Below are 14,747 nucleotides of genomic sequence, written 5' to 3' on the forward strand. Positions count from 1 at the left end.
CCCCCCCCCCCAGATAAAGAAGTCCAGGCCGTTGAGACATGTACTTCCCCCGGAAACTCTAGCAAGCTGGAGGATGGTGGCAGGGCTGGGGGGGGGGGGTGGTCCTCCCAAGTCAGTCTCCTGTTCTCCCTTAGGTGGGACAAGGCTGCTGTTCAGCAAAGTGACTAGGAGGTCACCAGAGCTGGCCCTACCCAGTAAGTGGGGGGAGGGTGTCCACTGTGAAGGCGGGTGCAGCTGCACTCACTCTGTCAACTCCTCCGGGGCCCCACGGGCGGGCACAAAGATGACTCCAGGTCTCAGAGTGGGGGGTGGGGGTGCATATTTTTCAAAAATAAGTAGATAAAAACAGTCTATCACCTCCTGCTGCCCAGCCCCCTTGCCTGGGAGGATCAAGGAGGGACTCAGGCAGTCACAATTCTAGGGTTTCTCTTTCCCACGGAGGCCCGGGAGAGGTGATGTCCAGGTCCGCCCTCCTCCCTCTCCCCAGCACCCCCACAGCTCAGCACTGGAACTGGGGGTCCTGTAGCTGCTTCCAGAGCCGAATGCTGTTTTGGGGGCTGAGGGGCTGCACCAACAGCAAGTCCCGGAAGGTGCAGGGGTCGGCTGTTTGGTCTGCTGGCCAGGCTGTGCGGAAGCCTTTGTGATCCCTGGGGGCCAGGCCCAGTGCACGGAAGCACAGGCCTGTGTAGACGTCATCGAAGGGGAAGGGGGCCACACGGGCCGCCGCCTGCAGCAGCCAGGGGGCCAGGCGCCCGGCGATGACATAGCCACCCCCACTTGCATAGGCTGGGTAGTGACCTTTAAAGAAGGATTGGGGCACATAGAAGGGCCCTCTAGGCTTCCGGAGGGGCTTGGCCTGGGTGAAGACCTCCCCCAGGTAGAGGCCTTGGGCCCAGCTGGGCGGCAGGCCCCGCAGGTGCTCCAGGAGGGCGGGTGTGCGCACAAAGGCGTCATCTGAAGCCTGTAGCACGAAGCTGACGCCCGGGCAGTGCTCGCCCAGCCAGGCCAGCAGCAGCAAGTCTTTGAGTGTCCGATTGAAGGGGACGTCGAGGAAGTCCCAGAGCAGCAGGTCACTGTAGCGGTGGTTCTCCCAGGCCACCAGTGAGCTCAGGTCAGGCCCCCCTTCACCCTCGGGAGACCCCAGCAGGAAGAGCAGCCGGACTCCTGGAGCCGGGCCGCCCCACGTCTCCCTCACGGCCTGCCGTTCCGCAAAGCGCCCCGGTTCTGACTTCACAGCCAGCAGCAGGTAGGGGACATCGGTGCCTGAGCAGCTGGCCACTTGGCCACTGCCACTCCCAGGCCGCCAGGGTGGGAAGCTCCGGCAGGCTGCCGACAGCAGGAAGCGGCGGAGGCTCTTAGGGTAGGACTTGAAGTCTGGGATTTCGGCAGCCGCGGCGGCCCCCCAAGCCTGGCAGCCCCCTGCCTCTGCACTGTCCCCACCGGGCAGGGACCCCAACCGCCACTGCTGCTGGTTCCAGTAAGCCGAGGGCAGCGGGCCAGTGTGGCCCAGACGGGCAGAGAGGTTAGCCGGCAGGGTGGGCTCAGGGCTGGCGGGTGTGGGGCCTGGTCGGGTGTCTTGGGGTCCCTGGTAGGCTTTGCTGAGCCGAGACTCGGATGTCCACTCGATGTACACCTTGAGGCCCAGGAGCGTGAGCAGCGCTGACAGGCAGAGAAGGCACTTGGGGCAGCGCATGACCCAGCCCAGGGAAGGGGTGGCCACGGGAGCTGCAAAGGAGCCACAGAGGCCTTTGGGGTGCAGGGATGGGCGCCAGCAGTCCCTGCCGGCCCCTGTAACCGCTTCTCTCAGCCCCAGCCCCTAAACTGGCTCCCTGCCCAGGACCCAGCTCTTCCCTATTCCTGGAGCTCGGAACACTGTTCAGTTCTTCCGACTTGCTGCTTCTTCTGCCCGGCCCAGCCCATTCCACGGACCTATTCCGCAGCCCCACCCCAGGGACCAGGGCCTTGGCCATTCCAGCCCCCCTTCATCTCCTCACCGAGAGTCAGAATCGTAGGGTCCATCCTTTCACCTTCTAGAGCCCAGCTTCCCTCCTCCCAACAATCCTCACCCCAGGGAAAGGGGGCCAGAGACCTGCTCCCTCCTTTTTACCTCTGGGTTCAGCTCCCGCCCGCGCGCGGCGTCTGGGGGCCTCCGGTCAGGCCCTCCCTCGCTCGCTCCCTTCTGCCCCTGCCGAGAGGCGGTGCTGTAGTCGGAGCCCAGCCCAGCCAGTCCGGAGGGGCGGGGAGGGGCGGGGAGGGAGGCTGCCAGGGCCCCAGGGGCCGGGAGGGGCTGGGGCGGGGCCGAGGGAGGAGGGACGGGAGGGGGTGGGAGAGGAGGCCAGGAGGCCGACCTGAGGGATGGGGCTCTGGCGTGTTGGGGCTGGTTTTTTGGTGAGACAGCGGAAAGGTGCAGGGGTGGCCAGAGACACAGACAGGGGACCCAGTGAAGCATGGCAGGGAGAGCCAGGGGCCTGGGAGAGTCTGAGGGAGGGTAAGGCTGAGGGGCCAGGCCCGATTCTGGGGTGGGCAGTATGGTGAGGTGGCCCAGGGACAGGCAGAGTCCTAAAGTGGCAGAGCTGGGCGGGGAGGTTGGGGGGGCGGGAGGGGGAGCCAGGCTGGCGCCACGCTGAGGAGGCGGTGGTGAATGTGCTGAGGGGATGGGTGGGCAGTGCCAGAGCTGGTCGTGGCCGTGGCAGTCAGGGTGGGGGTGGGGAAGGGGCTGGTGGAGAGGAGAGATGGACGGGGTTGGGGGAGACCTCTGGGGCAGGCAGGGGAAGGGAGAGGAGGGACGGAGGGTGAAGAGAGGGCTGTAGGGAGAGAGGGAGAGGAGTGGTGTGGAGTTGGGGCAATGCCCGTGCCTGTGCCCGTGCCCCTTCCCGGAGGAGAGAGAAGTTAGAGGCAGATGGGCGACCTGTGGGGTGGGACTGAGAAGGGCGTCTGTGGAGCCAGAGCCAGGGTAGAGCAGGAGGGGACAAGATGGAAGGGGTGGGGGAGGGCGGTGCCAAGCTGGAGGCTAGTGGAGGGAGGCCTCAAGCTGAACTGACCTCCCCACCCCCTCTGCCCCCTTTGGTGCCTGGTGTTTGCCTGGGGGTGGGGATCCATCCCTTCCCCGGCCTCCCCCAACCCCAGCCCATCTAGGCCTCTGGGACAGGAGAGGATGTCAGAGAGGGTGTCGTCAGGTATCTGCATCCCTGCCCCCATCCTGCTGGGGTGGTATCAGCTGTTTGGGGAGGTGGGCAGGCGGTACCTCCTTATCCCCGACCTCTTGGTACCTTGGGGTGGGACCAGGGGCCCCACTGAGCCGGGCCTGACCCCCTTCGCTCCATCCTGGGTTGGGAGGACTGTCTGGACCATCTCATCCTTGGTACCTTGTCTGTCAGCAGCAGCTGATTTATCTGTCCAGAGCTGACTTCCAACCCCCGAGTCTGAGTGATGGAGCCCATGGGAGCAGCTGGAGGAAGAGCGTGCAGTGTGTGTGTTGGGTGTTAATGCACCAGAAGTGAGGGGGCAGAGCCGGCTAGGGGCCCGGGGTGGGACCCTCAGCACCCGGGAGGGGTCTCCCACCCTCCCCCTCCTGCTTCCACCCTGGAGCTCACCTGGCTCCTCTCACTTCTCCCAGGGGTGCCGACACTGCTCCTCTGGGGGGTGGTTGGAAATCTCAGGGTACAGGTTGGGTTGCTACGGGCATCAGCCTGGGTCCAATCAGGAGGTGAAACCACCGGGCAACTGGAACAGGGACAGCCCATCATCGCGAAGGACCCGAGAGGTGCCTTCTTGTGGAACAGTTGGGGGTGGAAGTGCATCTCCCTCGGGAGCCACTCAGTCCATCACTGACCTTGCTGAGCTCTGGGTGCCCCCTCTGGATTCTGCCAGGGTGGCTCCGCTCCTTGTCTCAGGAGCTGGAAGCCACGCTTGAGTCCACGTTGTAGTCAGCAACCTGAAAAAGCCACTAGAGCCGTCCAGCTGCACTGGCTAGCTCCCTCATTCCCTCACATAAGTACCCTGGACCGTGAACTCGGCCCTCACTGGTCTAAATCCCTTAGAGTGGAGCTCCCCCACCACCCCTGGGGTTCTGACTGTTTGCCATTGCTCTGGTGTAGAGGCTGGCCCCTCTGGGTCCTTGCGGGGTGGCTGTGCCCCGGAGCCTGCAGAGATGGAAGCCGGGGCCTCCGGGGGTCTGGTGAGAGCAGGGGTGCTTGTGGTGAGTCTGAGGAAGGGCATCGGCCCAGGGGAGGGGAGCACAGCGTTCCCAGCACAGGCAGGCTCCTGCTCTCCTCAGCCACTGGGCACAGACACTCGAATGACTAGGGGGTCCAAGATCATGTTTCCACAAGGTCCAACCAGGGGACCCCATCACAAATTTCAGGGACCCTCTGTACTAGGCGGCACCCTCACCTGCACATGAGAAACTTATCAAGACTGCAGATTCAACCACTGCCACTCAGCAATCTGCAAACTTAAATGCCGCGTTTTTAGTGCTTCAAGGGATCTTGGGGGCAGCACAGAAGCTCTCCCACTCGAAGAAGGCAGCCTGAGCTGAGCCAACAGCCCTGACCCTGTCCTTGTCTGTGGGTGCTCAAGGGCACTCCGCGGAAGCTTCCAGCACCTATCTTTAGAACTGGCGTTACTGGCACAGCAATCAGGTGCAGCAGCCACAGGGCTCCCAGGCACGTGCCTCAGCGGGCACCCCGGCCAACGGCCAACCCCTGGCCAGAGCTAGACCGACCCCAATCCTGTCTTTGTGAGTCTGTCTCCTGGAACACTCCAGAGGCCAGTGCTGGATCCGTGTGAATCGCGTCAGGAGAGAAAAACCGCACACTAACTCGAACAGGTCAAGTTTAATGTCAAGAATTTGTTGACGTTTAACAGTGAACTAAAATCAGGGACTCACAGATAAGGTGTCTCAGCATTTCCTGGAAGTCCCTGTTCTGGGTTGCAGGGAGAGCCCTTCGCAGGGAGGTGCCTCAGTGGCGGGGGCGCTCTAAGACTGCTGGGGGTGGCATCTCAGGAACCACCTGCTGGGGAGGCTTGAGAGCTCAGCCAGGAGCACGCAGAGCTCCCACATGAAAGCAAAGGCTTTTCTCCTGTCCTCTCTCAGGCGCCCTCTACCGACAAACTTCAGCACGTCACTCGGCCTAGGAAAATGGTTTCAAAGGCCCATGGTCTGTTTTCACGGAGCAAACAGGAAAGCTGGATTTGGAGCGGAGTCAGTGAGTGGGTAAGTGGCAACACTGGAGGCCGTGGGGCATGCCAGGCGTCAGCAAGTGGAGTCCAGGGATGGCGAGCTGGCGGAGAGCTGAGCGGTGTCCCACAGGGAACCGGGCTGGTGGCGCCCCTGTGTCAGAGGGGGTCCTGGCAAGGAGCAGTAACATCTTCAAACAAGGCTACGCTGAGAAGACGCTTGGGACAAGTCAAGAGCAGGGTTTCCCGACATGGCAGGAACTGGGTGTGGGGAAGTCACAGGGCCGGAGGAGGCATAGAGTGTGGCTCCCCTAGGGCTGCTCATCTCCCCTGGGCCTGGGAGGCTGCTGGAACCCAAACTGAAGCCTGTGGAAAGAGCTGCCAAAAGGATGACAGGAGCTGTGACCTTTCAGCCCAGAGTGCAGCGAGCCAGAGTCCCCGAGATGGGAAGTAAGTACGCCCGCAGCACGCTCTCCCCTGACCTGGCAGAGCCAGTCCCCCCAGCCCGCACCCCACCTCTGAGAACTGTCAGCCCCTCCACGGAGCCCCACTGATGCCCAGCTTGACGGGGGCAGGCCGAGGGCTAGGCAGGGATGGGGCTGGCTGTGTCCCGAGACTGCTCCTCTGGCCCCAACCTGAGGCCCTGGGTCCAGTCAGCCCCCAGAACCTCACAGTTGGGCAACATCTCTTCCACCAGGATCTGCGTGAGGCCCGGGTTGGACACGGCAGGGAGGTCGGAGATGTCCAGCCTGCGGAGGTTCCTGAGAGGAGGCAGCAAGGGGTGAGGCCTCTGTGAGGAGGGTGGGCCTCTGCAGGGGGAAGGGCATGGAGTGGGGTGCACCAGCCCTGGCTTCAGCCCTGGAGCCTGAGCTCTTTAAAATCAGAGTCCTTAGCTACCCAGATGTTAGAGAGAGCTGGCCAAGTACAGACCTCCCCCATGGGAATTAGACCACACTCTGGTTCCCCCTGTTCGCAACAGTGTCAGCGTCATTGCGTTTTCATTAAAAAGAAAAACCAGGAGTGCTTCCCCCCACCATGCCCCAGATTCACCGTGATGACTCCTGTGTGTGGACCCCACACTCGCTCCAGGCTGCTTGTGGAGGCAGGGCTACAGGGACCGCCCGCTCCCCGCATCTGTGTCAGGTGCTTCCCCCCCTGCCCCCCAGCTTGGGGCCCAGCCTGAGCTGAGGTCTCACTGGAGGTGGTGGAGGCAGGCAAGGCCCCGTTCAGAGATTCGGGGACAACCGGCCAGCGAGAGTTCCTGCAATGAGTTGGCCAGCGAGTGGAGGCGGCTGAGACACCAGTCATCCACGTGGGGGCAGTGCCGCAGCCACAGGGACTGGAGCTCCTTCAGGGCCACTGCAAAGCAGGGGAGGCCACTGAGATCCTTTCTGGAGCCCTGCACGGAAGGGCAAACGCACAAGCCCGCCCATCTCCGGCCCACTCACGGAGGTTGTCCAGGCCGTGGTAGTTGATGGCACTGCCGCTGGCATCGACTGCCTCTACAGGCACCTCTGGGAACTTCAGGAAGTCAAGAGAGAAGCGGCCGCGGGTGTTTGGCCGGATCCATTCCTTGCCCTGAAACCTGGAAGGAGATGGGCAGTGACCAGGGCACCCTGCCTCCCCAGGCCTCCAGCTTCTGGAGGATGCTCCCAGCCCCATGTGAGGACCTGGTCACACGGGGTCTGGTGCACTCGCTGCACAGCAGGCCCTGCACTAAAGGCCTTCCATGTCGGGTCTCCCTGGGCCCCGGATATTCCCATGAGAGATGCAATGTTTGGCCTCCCCCTCCCCCACTTTTCTAAGTAGGCACTGCGTGTAGTATGGAGCCTGACACGTGGCCTGAATTCACAACCCTGAGGTTAAGAGTTGAACGCTCAATGGACTGAGCCACCCAGCCACCCCCATTTGGCCATTTTTAGTGTGGGTCAGAAAAACTCGGTTAACATCAGAGAAAAAGGCAAGAATGCCAGAATCTTCACTGACTGCCAGAAGTTGAGACCCACTCGGATGTGTGCACCGTTTCTGAGGAACATGCCGGAGGAAGGTGCTCAGACCAGGAGAACATTTTAACTGGAGCCAAGCGAGGGGTAGGTGGGTGCATGAGCTACATTTTCCAGAGAAGAGGAAAAAGGGGAGGAAAAAACAGAGGAGGAGGGAGGGAAGGAGGAGAAAGGAAGGAAAAGGAACAGCGATGTTTACTGAACTTCTAGGCTGTATCGGGTCTGTGCCACACACTTCATGGCAGTAAGTCTCTTGAGTCTTTCCAGCAAACCTTGCAGGTTCATACAACCACCGCCCTGTTTTACAAGTGACAGAGCAAGAGCTCAGGAACAAGGTCTGAGCGGAGCCAGCAGGGACAGAGCCCAGGGTTCATGAAAAGTCCCAAGGGCCTCTGGCTCAGTGCTCCACAGCCTCCCCCACCCCACGCTGACGCTTTAGCCCTCATACTTGACTGCGCCGCCCTGCTTCAGGATGAAATAGGCACCCGCGGCGTGGGGACCAAAGCGTTCCTTGATGTGGGTGAAGGGCCTGTAGAGAGAACGGTGGCTGAGGTTGAGCACTGCACCCCGGTGTCATGCTGTCATGCCCCCACCCCCCGCGAGGGTCAGAGTTCACAGCACAAGGAGCGAGCCAGACAGACTGACCCACCGAGACAGACTGCGGATATTTACTGAGTGTCCGTTAAGGACCCGCATCAAGGCAGACAGCGGTCCACGCTCTGTGTGGTTAAAGTTACGAAAGGAATCGGGTGGCCCACCCGGAAGTTAAGAGCAAACTGCAGCAGCAGCTCCTTGCTGGAAGTAACAGAGGGACTGACTGGGGAGTGGCTTGGGGCAAGGGTGGGGATGGAGAAGGCTACTTCAGTTTGGGTATTAAGAAATACCTTCTTGGGGTGCCTGGGTGGCTCAGTCAAGCACCTGCCTTAGGCTCAGGTCATGACTCTGGGATCGAGCCTCTGCCTGCCCCTCTGCCTACTTGTGCTCTTTCTGTTGAATAAATAAAACATTAAAAAAAAATAGTAGCTTCTTGCAGGAGGTGACATCTGAGCAGAGCTTTGGTGGGAAGAAATTCAAAGCTCACGGCAGGAGCCTGCCAGGCCAAGGGAAGAGCTGGTGGATACACTCAGAGGCTCAACTTAGAACGGCAGGACAAACAGCACTGAGGATGCCATGCTGGTGGGGGTAAGGGGAATCCCTGGTAGGCATCTCAAAGCTCAGCTTTTAGGCTTTAGAGTCTGGCTTTTATTCTAGCAACCAAATGGCTGCAATGGGAAACCATTTGAGGGTTTTAAGCAAAGTGGTGTTTTTCTATTTTAGTGGTTTAAAAAAAATTTTTTTTTTTTTTTAGATTTTATGTATTCATTTGATGGAGAGAGAGCGCAAGTAAGGGGAGTAGCAGGCAGAGGGAGAGGGAGAAGCAGGCTCCCCACTTAGCAAGGAGCTAAGGAGCTGGACATGGGACTCAATCCCAGGATCCTGGGATTCTGACCTGAGCTGGAGGCAGACACTTAACTGACTGAGCCACCCAGGCACCCTGTTTTAAGAGTTCCTTTAGATGATTTATAGACTGGAGAGGGCAAAAGGTGACCAGTTCAGATTACTGCGCTCAACCAACCATAAAATGAAGGGGCTCAGAACAGGCTACAGACAGGAGGTAACAACTGGCACATCTGGGATGGTCTGGTGTTAATGGACTGGATGTGGAAGATAGAAAAGAAGAATCAGGGAAGGCTCCTTAGAATTTGGCTTGAGTAACTGGGGACAGTGCTGCTGTTTCCTGGGATGGGGAAGACTCGGGGGTGAGCAGACTTTCTCAGGAGGAAAGCAAGGCTTTGTCATTAGCCATTAGCCATGTTAGGTTTGAGGTACCAGAGTGCCCTCTAAGGTGGTGGACAGCGGGCTACTTATGAGCTGGAGCCCCTGGGAAGGGCGTGGCTGGAGAGGATGCAACTCCAAGGGCCTGGTATAGAGACTGCAGGCGCAGGATCTGAGCTCTGCCTGGTAAGGCCCCAGCAGCAGGGTCTTGCCCACCAAGAGTTCTCACCGATTTTTCTGGTGCACCTTCAATACCTGCTTTCGGAGCAGGTACTCCCTGAGGGCCTGCACGTCATAGAAGTGGTCAGCCAGGAACTGGAGCAGGGACCTCCCCTTCCTCTGACTGTCCTCCGGGGCCACAGCCTTGCTTAGGCCATGGATGCCCCTGGTACCCTGGTTCCATACTGGCGCCATCAGGTGCAGGGGCTGGGGAGAACAGGAAAGGAGAGGCTGAGCCTGGAGCCTGCTGTGAGGGTCAGAGCCAGATCCCCCTGTTCCTGGTTCATGAACCTCCCCTCCTCCCCACTGCTTCTTCCTGGCTGACAAAATTCTTTCTGGATTTCCAAATTCTGCTTTTGAGATCCCCCAAATTTTCCCAAGTTCCTTCCCTAATGAACCCTAAATTCTCTCTTTGCTTTGGCCAAACATTCTTGGTCTTCCCAATTCTCCTCTGATCTTTTCTCAAACCCTTATTTTTAATACCTCTATTACCTGACCTCCTAATTTCCCACAAGCTACCCCCTTAATTTTGTCCAAGTTTCCCTGGAGTCTTCCTGAATGACTCATGTCTTAACCCCCAAATATCTTAATTTATCTCCAAATCAGCCTTAATTTATCTCCAAATCAGTTAAAGCCCCCAAATGCTTCCTTCAGTCTCCCTTCAGTCTTCTCTTAGCCTGCTCCAATTTCTTTTTCTGCTTCAACCAAATTTTCTCAGTAATTTGCCCAAATCCTTACTTTCTCCTCAAAATTGCCCAAGTTCTCACCCTAACTTCCCCTAAATCTATTCCTTGACTTTAGGTCTTTCCTCCTAAATTCTCTCCACGAATACCACAAATTCTGCCCTTAACTTCCCCTAGGTCTTTACCTTGGAACTCTCATATTCATCTTTTGGTTCCTGTCCCTCACTTCCAACTTCCCTTTGGTTTCCATAAAAATGAATAATTTTCCCATGAGCTCCTCTCACCTATATCCTTGGTCTCCTACCCTTGGACCTCAAATTCCAGCTTCTCCACTAAACTCACCCAAGACCCTCTTCCCCTGCAGATTCTGTTTCACGCCCCGCCCCCCACTCCCAGCGCCCCCTCAATTGGGTCCCTCCTTCTGATTGGCTGGGTGCGCCATCTTCGGAACCCGCACTCTGCTTCCCCATTGGTTTCGCTCTGCCAAGTCCCCACCCCGCGTCCGCTCTAAAGGGCCCAGGCCGTCTGAGACCTGCCCCAATCGGTCTCAACTGCCAAGGTCGCATGTCAGTGTTCCCAGCATGAGCTGACAGGGGAGGCCTCCTGCTCCCTTTTGCCCCTTGCTCCCTGGGTCTTAACAGAAGCTCTGAAGGCGGAGGCAGCAGAGCAGACTTTAATTTTGGGGCTCTAGGAGCTCCGGTCACTTACCGCCCTGGGTGCCGCCATCTTGCTAGAATTACAAAACCGGAAGGGGCCGGTTTTTGTAGTCCACCCACTCGGTTCACTTCGAGAGTTCTTTCCCTGTGGCCACGCCCCGTCCGTTTTCCAACTCTCCTCTTAAAGGCACCCGCACTGTTTATTAGTTGAGCGATTGCTCCGAGCGTCATTCCCAGTGAGACTCTGCAGCCTTTCCCTGGGAGAGTAGTCAGCCCTTCCTGTTAGAGTACCCTCCCTCCCACTATATTCACGACCCTGAGACTATGATCTGAAGAGTCAGGGAATTAACAAAATGAGCCACCCAGGCGCCTCTGATTTATGTTTTTTTTTTTTTTTAAACAATTTTGGGGCGCCTGGGTGGCTCAGTTAAGTGTCTACCTTTGTCTCGGGTTACGATCCCAGTGTCCTGGGTTTGAGCCCAGCATCGGGCTCTCTGCTGGGTTGGGAGCCTGTTTTTCCCTCTCCCTCTGCTTGTGCGCTCTGTCTCTCTCTCTGTCAATTAAATAAAATCTTTTCTTTAAAAGATTATTTGAGAGAGAGAGAGAGAGCATGAGAGGGGATAGGTCAGAGCAGCAGCCAGATGCGGGACTGGATCCTGGGACTCCAGGATCATGACCCAAGCCAAAGGCCACCACCCAACCAACTGAGCCACCCAGGTGACCAATTCAGTAATATCTTAAAAAAAAAAAAAAATCATTTCTGCCAGGTGGAGAACAGACCTTAGGAAGCAAGGTGGAAGTGGGGACCAGCAAAGAGGCTACTGCAGCAGTCCAGGCAAGAGATGAATGGAGACAGGAGCAGAGATGGGGTAATAGGAACTGGGGAGAAGTGCTCAAGTTGAGTCTACTTTGAAGGTTGAGCCAATAACTCCACAAACTAAAAGGATGGGGATGCCACTTAGGAGACAGGGAGACTAGGGAGACAGGGAGACTAGGAAAGTGATAGGTTTGAAAAGCAGGTGTGGTGGATTGAATAGTGGATCACCCCCACCCCCAACACACACAAAATTCATGCCCTAATCCTTGGAACTTGTGAATTTGTTCCTCTATATGGGAAAAGGAAGAGTGATACAGGGAAGGGGCAATAAGTCAGGGCCTGAGGCAATGGTGGCTTCTGGATGTGGAGGGAGGCCGACAACCCAGTCTTTTCTGTGGCAGGGCCTGCGCTGACAGTGATGGTATGTGTGAGCAGGTCAGGACTCCGCAAAAATGGCTGTTCAACTGTGTGTATCAGTAGCTGGACCATGAGGTACCACAGCTGAGGGATCGTGGCTCCTCGGGTGCACTAATCAGGAAGCTTTTGGGTGGCCCAAGTACAGAAGACAAGGTCTAAGTTGGGCCAGCTGTGGGGCGCTTGGGTGGCTCAGATGGTTAAGTGTCTGCCTTCAACTCAGGTCATGATCTCCCAAATCCTGGGGTCAAGCCCCACATAGGCTCCTAGCTCAGCAGGGAGTCTGGTTCTCCCTCTCCTGCTCCCCCTGCTTGTGCTCTTTTTCTCAAATGAATTAAAAAAACAAAGTTTAAGCTGGGGCCAGCTAGAGTGCAGAGGAAGGAAGAATGGAGGCTGAGGAGGGGATGCGGGGGGGCCCAGGAGAGGGCGGGACACATGAGGCCAGGCATCCACAGACACCCAGTCTCCTCGAGGGGTTAGGCCTGAGAATGGTCAAGGGAGGGGCCATGGCTAGACTCTTGTGAGCAGAGTTGAAGTTAGACTTTAGAAGGAAGAAAATCCTCATGAGGCTGTCAGTTCTCACCAGAGAATGGACTTTGAAATGCTGATCCATGCACCCCGTCATGCCCTTTGCTCCCCACTTCCCTCACAGGCTCCTCAGGGACTGGGTCATTCTGGATCTTGCCATTTTCTGCTCCTGGCAGCCACTGTTCAGAGACTATGGAGCTGTGGGGGCAACTGAGGCAGGCGGGACTGGTGCCCCCGGGGCTGGGCCCCCCTCCCCGGGTCCTGAGGGAGGTCCCCCCGGTGGGGAGAGCTGGCCAGACCCTCCTGTCCCCAGGGGCAGACACTGCAGGTGCCAGGGAGTGTGTGCTGTGGATCTGGGAGGAGCTGGTGAGTAAGGGGTTCAGATGGGCAGGAGATGGGGCACAGGTGGGGTGGGGGGAGAGAATGGGTGTGTGAATGGGAACGTATGGAATTGCAAAGGGCCAGAGACTGAAGGACATCAATTCAGAGACAAGAAAAGAGAAACAAGCAGAGAGAGACAGAGACATAGATCCAAGAGTAAGAGCAAGGAGTAGAGAGACAGGGACAGAGACACACAGAGGGGAGACAGAGATAGAAAGAGGTTGAGAGTAACACCAGAGACTGATTAAATCTGAGACGGAGAGAGACAGTCAAAGGCAGGGGCAGAGAAATAGTGGCAGAAGGGGATATGGAAAGACAGAGACAGAGAAGGAGAGACAGACAAGGCAGGGCAGAGAGAGACCGTAAGGGAGGCACAGAGACGCAGAGCCAGTGAGGGACTAGAAAGGGAGAGACCAAGTCAGGGAGAGACAGGCAGAGATAGAGAACATCTGGGAGAAGCTGGGGGCAGTCAAGGTCTGGCAGGCCCGGATTATTAAAGAGAAACTTACTTATGGCACCTAGCTAGTGACACTGTAGGTGTAAGGGCCACTGCAGCGGGGTCGGGGGGGTGGTGCAGAGAGATGGGCTCAGCTCTGAGCACAGCAGGGGCAAGTGGGGATTTCTATGGAAGAAGATGGCAGGGGTCAGCAGATGGGAAATCACTAAGCAGGGCATCTGGCTTAACGGACGCTCAGGGCTCTTGCTGGAGGCAGGCCAGGGACATGAGGTGGGGCCTGGTCAGGGATGGGGCCGGGGTGGGGGGTGGAGGGTGGTGAGGAAACAGATCAGATATCAGGGGTGATCAGACATGGAGGATGGAAGATTGTTGGTAAAATGGGATTTTACAAGGAAGTGCACAGATGGGCCCAGGAGAAGGTTTAGGAGCTTAGCTGAAGTTTGGTCAAGCAAAGAATCTTGGCCAGAACTTGAGCGTGTTGGGAGTGGGGGGCACCCTGACGCCATGCGCCACCCCCGCCCCCTGCGGGGTGGGATGCCCATGACTCCACCTTCCCATGGGCAGGAGCGCCTCCGCCAAGTGGACCTCCAGCTGCTGGGCCAGCTGTGCAGTCTGGGGCTGGAGATGGGGGCGCTTCGGGAGGAACTCTTCACCTTCCTGGAGGAGGAGAGCCTCATCGAGGAAGAAGAGGAGGAGGAGGAAGAGCCTGAGGGGAAGCAGGAGGAGGGACACCTGGGGGCCTTCGGCTCAGCCCTGCACCACCAGCCCCCTGACTTCGAGATGACCATCTGAGGCCCTGCTTCTGAGTGACACATGAATGAGATGCAAATTTATGCAAAGGACAGAGCATTTGCAGTTAGATCTACCTGACCTGCCAGGGGGCTCAGGAATCAACCAGAGCAGATGCACCCTGGGAAGCTGTCTGTCCCCATCCTGACGGAGGGGCTGGCTGGTGAGCTCTCTACAGGTGTACTGCAAGGAACTGCAAGTGAGTTGCAGGGGACCTGTGGGTCTTTGCAGAGAGGGTCACCTATAGGTGACCAAGGCCACCCAGCATGGTGGCCGCTGCCTCGGGTAGAACCAGAGAGCCCATTCCAAAGGCTTAGTGTGATAAAAAGAATATAGAACAGTTTGATAATCTAAAACTTTTGTTGGAATGCTAGTATTTCCTGCATAATGGGATAAATAAAAATATTACTAAAATGAATTTCACCTGAGTATCTGAAAATTTTTTAACATGGTAAAATATATATAATAAAATTTGCCATTTTTGCCATTTATAAGTGTACAGTTCAGTGGTATTAGACTCATCCACACTGTGCACAACCATCACCACCATCCATCTCTGGAACTCTTCATCTTATAAGCCTGAAGCTGGACCCATTAAACAACTCCCCAGTCCCCCTTAGAGAGAGAAAGAGAGAGAGAGAGCGCGAGCGGGAGTGAGTGAAGGAGAGCAAGGGGGGGTGGGGTGGGAGGCAGAGGGGGAGTCTTAGGTGCAGCTCAATCCCAGGACCCGGAGACCATGATCAGAGCCAATCAAAAGTCAGACACTTAACCAACTGAGCTGGCCAGGTGCCCCTTTTTCCATTTTTA

The 14,747-nt window shown here is 57.4% G+C and overlaps 3 protein-coding genes and 1 long non-coding RNA gene across 10 annotated transcripts; 2 read left to right on the forward strand and 2 right to left on the reverse strand.

Moving 5' to 3' along the window:
* Nucleotides 1-296: 296 nt before the first annotated feature.
* On the reverse strand, nucleotides 297-2,223 carry B3GNT8 (UDP-GlcNAc:betaGal beta-1,3-N-acetylglucosaminyltransferase 8). Its single transcript, XM_004776054.2, has 2 exons — nucleotides 2,108-2,223; nucleotides 297-1,725 (listed from the first exon to the last, which is right to left on the reverse strand). The coding sequence occupies exon 2, from the start codon at nucleotides 1,691-1,693 to the stop codon at nucleotides 500-502; it is 1,194 nt and encodes a 397-aa protein (XP_004776111.1). The 5' UTR covers nucleotides 1,694-1,725; nucleotides 2,108-2,223; the 3' UTR covers nucleotides 297-499.
* A 2,597-nt stretch (nucleotides 2,224-4,820) lies between these two features.
* DMAC2 (distal membrane arm assembly component 2) lies at nucleotides 4,821-10,708 on the reverse strand. Of its 7 annotated transcripts, XR_201089.2 has the most exons (7): nucleotides 10,607-10,707; nucleotides 9,226-9,422; nucleotides 7,630-7,710; nucleotides 6,627-6,763; nucleotides 6,375-6,537; nucleotides 5,695-5,939; nucleotides 4,821-5,556 (listed from the first exon to the last, which is right to left on the reverse strand). XR_201089.2 is itself a non-coding variant. In XM_004776052.2 (6 exons), exons 1-5 carry the CDS (start codon nucleotides 10,622-10,624, stop codon nucleotides 5,707-5,709), a joined length of 666 nt encoding a protein of 221 aa, XP_004776109.1. In that variant the 5' UTR covers nucleotides 10,625-10,707; the 3' UTR covers nucleotides 4,821-5,556; nucleotides 5,695-5,706. The 7 variants fall into 7 exon arrangements, 6 of the variants coding, with proteins under 6 accessions (XP_004776109.1, XP_004776105.1, XP_004776106.1 ...); XM_004776052.2 differs by lacking the exon at nucleotides 6,375-6,537; XM_004776048.2 differs by having other exon boundaries at nucleotides 4,821-5,939.
* Nucleotides 5,488-6,214, forward strand: LOC123391155. Its single transcript, XR_006605782.1, has 2 exons — nucleotides 5,488-5,628; nucleotides 5,876-6,214. It is a non-coding gene; the product is annotated as an uncharacterized LOC123391155 (long non-coding RNA).
* Nucleotides 10,709-12,319: 1,611 nt separating the features above from the next.
* On the forward strand, nucleotides 12,320-14,358 carry ERICH4 (glutamate rich 4). The gene is made up of 2 exons (XM_004776047.3): nucleotides 12,320-12,679; nucleotides 13,716-14,358. The coding sequence occupies exons 1-2, from the start codon at nucleotides 12,506-12,508 to the stop codon at nucleotides 13,941-13,943; spliced, it is 402 nt and encodes a 133-aa protein (XP_004776104.1). The 5' UTR covers nucleotides 12,320-12,505; the 3' UTR covers nucleotides 13,944-14,358.
* The last annotated feature ends 389 nt before the right edge of the window (nucleotides 14,359-14,747 follow it).

The sequence above is a fragment of the Mustela putorius genome, unplaced genomic scaffold (genome assembly GCF_011764305.1).
Source record: "Mustela putorius furo isolate JIRA1106 unplaced genomic scaffold, ASM1176430v1.1 tig00000196_pilon_pilon_pilon, whole genome shotgun sequence".
NCBI classification, from domain to species: domain Eukaryota; kingdom Metazoa; phylum Chordata; class Mammalia; order Carnivora; family Mustelidae; genus Mustela; species Mustela putorius.